The sequence below is a fragment of the Sinocyclocheilus grahami genome, unplaced genomic scaffold, assembly GCF_001515645.1.
Source record: "Sinocyclocheilus grahami isolate Dianchi unplaced genomic scaffold, SAMN03320097.WGS_v1.1 scaffold2289.1, whole genome shotgun sequence".
In the NCBI taxonomy this organism is placed as follows: Eukaryota; Metazoa; Chordata; class Actinopteri; order Cypriniformes; family Cyprinidae; genus Sinocyclocheilus; species Sinocyclocheilus grahami.
In genome coordinates, this window is record NW_015507468.1 from 1 (window position 1) to 8,490 (window position 8,490).

The 8,490-nt window shown below is 39.4% G+C and overlaps 1 protein-coding gene across 1 annotated transcript; it reads right to left on the bottom strand.

The window, feature by feature from the left end:
* Positions 1–717: 717 nt before the first annotated feature.
* LOC107574619 (interferon-induced protein 44-like) lies at positions 718–3,839 on the bottom strand (the record flags this gene model as incomplete). The annotated part of the gene is made up of 4 exons (XM_016261062.1): positions 3,751–3,839; positions 2,094–2,298; positions 1,871–2,020; positions 718–898 (listed from the first exon to the last, which is right to left on the bottom strand). Coding segments are annotated over exons 1-4 (625 nt in total), but the record flags the coding sequence as incomplete, so codon positions are not given.
* Between the last annotated feature and the right edge of the window lie 4,651 nt (positions 3,840–8,490).

Here is an 8,490-nt window from a genome sequence, read left to right on the forward strand (position 1 = left end):
ACCAAACAAAGTAGTTTCGCTTTCACAACGAAATAGTGTCACACATGGAGGGCTAGAGTGAGCAGAGGTTGCAGGCTTGAGAACGGCACGGCCGGCGGATTCGACGAAGGAGTGGGCTTGCGGCAACCACATGTAACGACCCCGGGCTGGACTCCGCTTCATCCACGGTGAAAGCCGATCCGGCGATCCACAGCGCGAAGTTGTTGTATTTCCTCAGCGACCAGCACGGATCAGCTCCAGGCATGACGAAGCAGATATCATCCTCTTTTGGAAGACCAAACAAAGTAGTTTCACTTTCACAACGAGAAACACTCCCTTCACGACATGGCGGCAGCAACAACAATACTACAGCTAGAATAAAAGTTACGCCTTCTTTCTTTGCGTGAACATTTGGGCGACGTTATGCAAATCTTCCCACATCGTGACTCAGACATGTGGGGGCGTTTTAGAACGAGCCGTTTTAGGTAGGTGTGGCTGAATCTTAACTTTTATAAAGAATATCTCTTTGGATTTGAGACTTTAGTCTTTGCAACTTTACAGATCTTCTTTATGCACCAAGAGCTTGTAACACTTCAAAGAAAAAGGAAAAATTGAAATCGCATCATATGACCCCTTTAAGTGCAATACTAAATAATATTACAAATCTGATCTTTTATCTTTTTATGCACTCATCTGTACCATTTTGTGAATAATATCGATGTATACTATATGACTTACCCAAGTCTCTTGCTTCCTTACGAACATCACTCATTTGCCTAATTATGGGCAAATTAGTGTCATCCATCATAGAAACAGTGTTAGCAGGAAAAACAGCAACCAGACAGTGAATCCTGTCTTTCAGAGTGGGGTTCTTGTTATACTTCGGGTCTTCTTCGGTAATTGGTTTTAATGGGTTAAACTGATCAAACAAATGCACACAATAAACTATAAGAATATATGGAACTGAACATGGTTTGTACTATAACAGATCAGTTGAAATGGTGTAGTTTTTCAACCATGACATTCCTATTGTAAAGTTTCAAACCATTCACAGAGTTTTATTAAATATTGTAATGTTTATGAAAAAAAAAAACTTTCATAAAAAATCTTCATGTTTACATTACTTGCTTGAAAGAAAGTTCTCAAATTAAATTCCACATTAAAGGGGTAGTTCACACAAAAATTAAAATTCTGTCATTAATTATGCACCCTCATGTCGTTTCAAACCTGTAATCCATGTGACATCAGGGGTTCAACCATAATTTTACGAAGCTACGAGAATACTATTGTGTGCAGAAGAAAAAAAAACTACTTTATTCAACAATTCGTCTCCTCCACCCTAGCACCATTTTGGAGAATATCTGCTGGACATAAACAGCGTATGCTGTTCTGTGTCAGCTGGGTCACTCCGGATCTGTTTTCTACGTTGTTGTGATTTGATTTGAACAAAAACAGTGTATCCGTGTGACGCAGCTGACACAGAACAGCATACGCTGTTTATGTCCAGCAGATATTCTCCAAAATGGTGCTAGGGTGGAGGAGACGAATTGTTGAATAAAGTCGTTATTTGACATCAGGGGTTCAACCATAATTTTACGAAGCTACGAGAATACTATTGTGTGCAGAAGAAAAAAAAACTACTTTATTCAACAATTTGTCTCCTCCGCAATACCCTGTAGCAGCAGTTTGGAGAGTATCAGCTGGACATTCACAGCGTATGCTGTTCTGTGTCAGCTGGGTCACTCCGGATCTGTTTTCTACGTTGTTGTGATTTGATTTGAACAAAAACAGCGAAGATGAACGAAGATCTTACGGGTTTGAAACGACATGAGGGTGTGTAATTAATGACAGATTTTCATTTTTGGGTTAATTAACCCTTTAATACACGTACATTATAACCACTGTTGATGTGACCGTTTAATAATTTGATGATGTCATCCATCTTTATTCCTCTATCTTCACTGTGCATTCCGGCAATGTCAGTGAAATTGAAAGGAAAGTAGGAGTCAGGGCTGTCCTTCTTCACTTTATATGTTTTGCACTGAAGAACAAAGCATAGATTTAAAAGCCTTACTTATATGTTAATACTATAAGGATACATAGATTAAACTTACTTTCACAGTGAAACTTTGACCAGTTTCTACTGCATGTGCCAGGGCTCTGGTAGTGATGCGGCCCTGGAGAACATTATACACAGAGTTGAAAAAGCTTGATTTTCCAGCACCTTGTGGTCCATGCAGAAGAATTCTCAGAGTGCCAACTTCTGAGTTGCAAGGTTTGAAGATGTTTATTGCTGTCAGTAGATTTTGTTTATCCTCACTAGAGAAAGGGAGTTTTAAAAGTAGGGGGAAACATTATACTATAGGTCTAGAAATTTATGTTATGAGAAGGCTTATAGTCTCCTATTTTGGAAATCGACAAATAAAAGCATGAACTAATGAACTTGCAGAATAAAATAAAATACAAGATGCAAAATATTTACGAAGACTACAGAATTCAATAGAATTGCACCAAATCTTATCAATTTATTTGGAAACTCTCATAAGTTGTGCTACGAGAGACATGAAACCAGCATGTAGGAAATCTGTTGCCTAAGACAGTGGTCACGGTCATTGCAAAAAATATAGTAAGGTAGAATGCTGTGATTGCCCAATAAAAATAAAGTGTTCAAGAGTTGAACAATAAGCATACTCTGTTGAAATAGAAAAAGTAGTTTTCAGAGCTTACTTCCAGTCCAAGGACCTCCAGGGTTTGCGAAACTCTGTTTAACCAAAACAAATATTTAGTCAATTTAAATTTTCTTTATATTTATTCATTTGGGTTATTTTATTTTTGACGTATATATATATATATATATATATAAAAAATTGTACATAGTAGATTTTACACTATATATTTTACTGAGTGATCATCCAGAATGAATTATGCCCATTTGTTTCACTGTACCTGGAGATGGAGGAGGAGTGGGTGGTTTGAATTTTTTAAATAGCCACATCCTAGTAACACCTTTGTCTTTATTTTGAAATAAATATATTAGTTAGAAATTCAAGTCATCAAAATGCAGCAAAATAAAATATAATCAAATACCACAGTCTGCCTGTGGTATTTATACATTTGTGTATGTTCTTCCCAATTTCATCCTACCTGAACACCTCTTTCCTCTTTCCCTTAATTTATTTTGTAGCTTATGTCAGGGTTTTGGATTTATGTTTTGTCATCTGCCTGTGTGTCTTCCTCTTTTGCCCCTATATGGTTTTGTTCCTGTTCTGTTTAGTTCAATCTCGTTTAGTTCATTTGTCTCATTAGTTAACCCAGCTCACCTGTGCTACCTTCATCTAGTCACCTATACAAGGATTATCCTTTGTTCAGTTGAATTGTCCGGTATTACTTGTCATCTTCGTCTTTGGATCTATATTAAATATTTGAAAAGCTAATCTTCGTCTTTGTGTGCCTTCCCTTTACCAGAGTCGTGACGGAATACCAGATCACTACAGAGTATAGCAGCGATCTACCCTGCGTTTTATTTGATCGTTTAATGACGGTGTTTTCTTTTGTTTTTTTCCCCCCATGGATCCTGTAGACCTTTTATGTTCTGTTTACCAAGACGGCCGTCCTGTGGAGGAATATGTCGCTGAATTCCTCACCTGCTCTTAGCAGTCTTGCCTCGACCTGTGGACACTTGTGGACTGTTTCTGGGGTGGTCTGGATGAGGGGATCGCAAAGCGGATGCCACTGGGCGGGTCCAGGTGGACCCTGCCCGATTACATCAACCTGGCCCGGTTCCTCAGCAGATCCCGTCTCCTTGCCGCCAGCCCAGAAGCATCACCCATTAAATCCATTAACCCCCCATCATCACCCATCATGGCCGTCAGCCCAGAGCCCAGTCCGCTACCACCCCACTACGCGGAGCCCTTGCAAGAGCCCACCGAGAGCCATTTCCCGCCACGATCAATGAGCCAGCACAGTGCAGGGTGAATGAGCGGAGGATCACCCCAGAAGCAGAGCCCATTCCGTCTGACCAGGTGCATGAGCCGGCTAGAGCATCCCCAAGCGAGCGAACAGCGGTGGAAAAGGAGGGAGCTACAAGCAGCTCTGTCTACTGCAACACCGCTGAGGGTGGGCTAGAACTGGACTCGGGGATTAATCTGGATGAGTTTGCCGATATGCCTGATCTTCTGCCTCCTGATGAACCTTATTTGAATATCCCGAAATCCCACCCAACCTCCCTCTCCCACCACCTCTTCATCCATCCTCAAAATTGCCACCACTGTCCACTGACAGCCCCTCAGCTCACCCTCAGTCCACCATCAATGCTGTGGATTTGCAGAGGGTCTGCCAGTTTCTATCAGCATCAGGGCTGAAGGATCCTTCACCTCCTCCTCCAGCCTCCGAGTCCCGGACTCCCGTTGACCCAGCGGCTCCACCTCGGTTCCTAGCTCCCTCACCTCCACCGTCGCCCGTCGAACCACCAGCTCCACCGGGCTCCCTCGTTCCTCTGGCTCCGCCTTGGTCGGGTGTCGACCCGCCATGGCCTCAGGACTCAGCTCCTCCGGCTACACCTCGTCACTTTGTCCCATCGGCTCCGTTGGGCTCCTCCCTCCCTCCAGTACCACCTTGGTCCTCAGTCACTCCGGCTCCACTGCGGATCTCTGCTTCGGTTGCCAGAGCACTCGGCTCCACCCTGGCCCCCCGGATCCTCGGCATCCCCCTGGCTCATTGGCTCTCCGCCTCGGGTTCCTCCTCCACCTGCTCCGCCGCTGTCAGTCGGCAGCCCTTCTTCCACCATGGCTCCTCGCTCTGTTGGCTCCACAGTGGGCCGCCATCTGGCTCCTCCTACTCCAGTTCCCTCCTGTCTTCGTCTTGGCTCCTCCCTCTGTCTACTCCTCCAGGGTCCCTCAAGTCTCCTCCTTGGTTCCTCCCTCCGTCAAAGTCGCCTTGGTCCCTTCTGTCTCCTCCCACTCTTCATCCTCCTCCTAAACCCCTGCCCTCCCTCCATCGTTGGCCCTTCTACGGCGCAAGGTTGCGCCTTTCAGGAGGGGGTCGATCTGTCAGGGTTTTGGACTTATGTTTTGTCATCTGCCTGTATGTCTTCCCCTTTTGCCCTTATATGGTTTTGTTCCTGTTCTGTTTATTTCATTATCTTGTTTAGTTCATTTGTCTCATTTAATTAACCCTGCTCACCTGTGCTACTCTCATCTAGTCACCTATATAAGGACTATCCTTTGGTTAGTTGAGTTGTCCAGTATTATTTGTTTTACAGCTTGTTGAATACCCTGTCACCTTTGTCTTTGGCTCTATATTAAATATTTGAAAAGCTAATCTTCGTCTTCGTGTGCCTTCCCTTTACCAGAGTCGTGACAGCTTATTTGACTCAAAGTTAGATCTACCTATTTTTTATTTCCTTTGTTACTTAAAATGACAGAAGCTCATTTCAAAACAATTTATCTATGCAGATTTTTAAGTGTTAGGCTTAATTTGGACAGAAAAGATTTGATATATTTTTTATTAAATGTACAAACATTACTATCACTTTAATGTACTTGAGGAACAGAACATTTCATTTCAATCTTTAAAGTAACTGAAAAAGAGGAGATTAGAGGAGGTGATAACATTCCATTTTTGCTATAAAACAAAATTTTCATTTTCACAAATAACATTATTCATCATTCACACAAAAGAAACTCTTAGCAAGTGTTATAAATGACTGTTGCAGTTATCACTTCATAAATTAAAATAAAATTTTAGCACCTATACCCATTAGCCCTGAAATGCCTTACATCTTATATTTACAATTAACAGATTTTTCTTGAGGAGATGAATCTTACCTTAGAAGCAGTCTGAGATTGTGTGATGTTTTGTTCTCTTTTTTCAGGAACCTCACCCATGTACTTTCAGTTTTGTGTGATGTTTTGTTCTTTGTTTCAGGAACCTCCCCCATAATGTACTTTCAGTTTTGAAGTAACTACTTTTCAACCGTCACTTTAACAATGGCCAGAATCAAACAGCAAATAGAGATGTAGGAACAGTAAATCTGTCAAACTATTAAACTCAAACTATTAAAAAGACTGACATATCTAATATAATACAGATTTATTAATTCAGGTAATGGCAGGTTTCACAGAATACCCTTCAGATAATCATGAAATAAAAAAGAACAACAAAAACAATCTATATGCCCACACTGGAAAATATGTAAGCATTCACAGGGTATGTGAGACCAGGGTATGTAATAAATCTAAAGTGTAAATGCGGTCTAAAAAGCAATATTTAAAATGATTTCAAATAATGTCACATTTTAAACAAAAGTGTAGTCTTTTTAAATACTTTTAATAATCAGCAGGTTCCCATTGTGACAAGTTAGCATGTAGTCATGTGGAGCATGTTATGTTTCCATATTAAACTGGACTGGTATAAAATATTTATACATCAAACAGTGTGCATGTGTGTGTGTGTGTGTACTGATATTCACTACATTATAGGGACCCCAGTAATTCCAGTAAATGTTTACCTTGTGGGGACATTTGTTAGTTCCCCATGAGGAAACAAGCTTACAGATCATACAAAATAAAGTGTTCTGAAAATCTAAAAATGCCTGTAGTTTTGTGTGAGCTGTAGGCTTAGGGTAAGGTAAAATATTGTTATGAGCATTATGAGTATAACAGTTTACTAAAGAAAAGAAAATGGGCATCCATTATTAGGAGCTCTTTTTGTTTTATTGCAGTGAAATTATAGTTTCAGGCAGGTGACAGCCATATACTGTTTGTGTTAGAGGCTTTGTATTGTTAACAAAAGTGGTGTGTTCTGCTCTCAGTACTTGACAGTCCATAAACTTGTGAACTGACTTTCAGACTTGTCTTGTCTGTCATGTGTCCCATGACAATGACAAAAGGCACCTTAGTATTATTTCTACAATACATTCCTTTTATTTTCTATGGTTCAATACATTTAGTTATCCAAAAAATTGAAATCTTTTTCACACCTCATGTTATTTTCAGGAATTTTTCAATAGAATGAAAGCAAAAAAGTACAATTCAGAATAATCCATTCACTCCAGTATAGATGTGTTCTACAGGTACATGACTTAGTCTTTTACTTTTTCCAAACTTTTCTCAGATGGCCGATGACATTCTGTTCCATTTGAGATGTAGATTTAGCTGGAAGAACAGCCACCAGACAGTGAATCCTGTCATTTAGACAGGGATTTTCAGTTTTCTACGGTAATTGGACAGAAGCACTGAATATATTACAAGAATAGTTGTATTACAATTAAAGAACAACTGTAGCTCTCCCACGCAGCAACAGAGGAACTCTGGTCTTTTCCAGAGCGCTGTCTGGTTCGCCTCTTCTCCGGTGAGAGAATTATTTCCGAAGGATCATGTGACACTGAAGACTAGATTAATGATTCTGAAAATGGCTTTGCCACCACAGGAATTAATTATATTTTAAAGTGTATTAACCCTCTAAGTGCCAAAGTCGCAAAAATGCGACAAGATTAAACTTAATACTTAATTAAAATAAGTTATGATTCTCCCATGATTCTGAAAACAAAACATTGGACAACGAACACACAAAATATGTAATTTACTTTCGTAACATTAAAACATTTAGTCAGAAACGCGTCTATTTATAAATGTCTAAAATGTTATAAATTAGTCTATTTAAAATATGTATTAATTTAAATGAATTCATTATGTAAAAAATCATTTGAAATAAATAAATGAAGACTTGTTTCGTCCAGTTTTTGAATCTCTTGAATGAATGATTCAGACAGCATTTAACAGTCACTGTTCGCCACCTACTGGCAACATGTAACATATACAATCTTTATTTAAAGTGAATCATTAAATCCAAAGGCCAAATACCCATTTTGATCACGGCTGTCGCAACATCAGAGTTTATCCATATGTCTGCTCTTTTCTTACTCCCAGATATTGACATTTTGAACATTTTATGAGACGTGCAGCAAATGTATGCCAGCTTGTGTCCCACCAGATAGATCAATAGGCTATGTTACAGTTAGGGCTGTCACGATTATGACATTTGGCTGACGATTAATTGTCTAAAAATAGTCACGGCTATTGCGATTCATTGTCTGTTTTAGGGCTTTGGCGATTATGATGATTATCACGATTGTCAGTTTTTATTATATAATTGATTAATTTAAGGGTTCAGTAAATAATTATGTTATCTTTTAATCTTTTTGAGTTATTATTTTGCAGTGTAAGATTACATAGAGTATTCCAAATTCTATGATTCGGACAATACCAATCCAACACAGCGCTGTTTATTTATTTTTTTCTACACCACTATAGAATATGGTATTTAATACAGCATGTGGTGTGTGCCATGCCTAATCTTGTTAGTTTTTGTTAATGTTTTGTCGGCTAGTTTTTTCATTGTATCTTACTGACTTAGTGTTGTTGTTGTGCTTTTTAATTAAGAATAACAATGAATCCATCTTTTGTTTTAGTCCTAAAAAATGAAAGGTGTGTAGATGCATGTAAGCAAAAC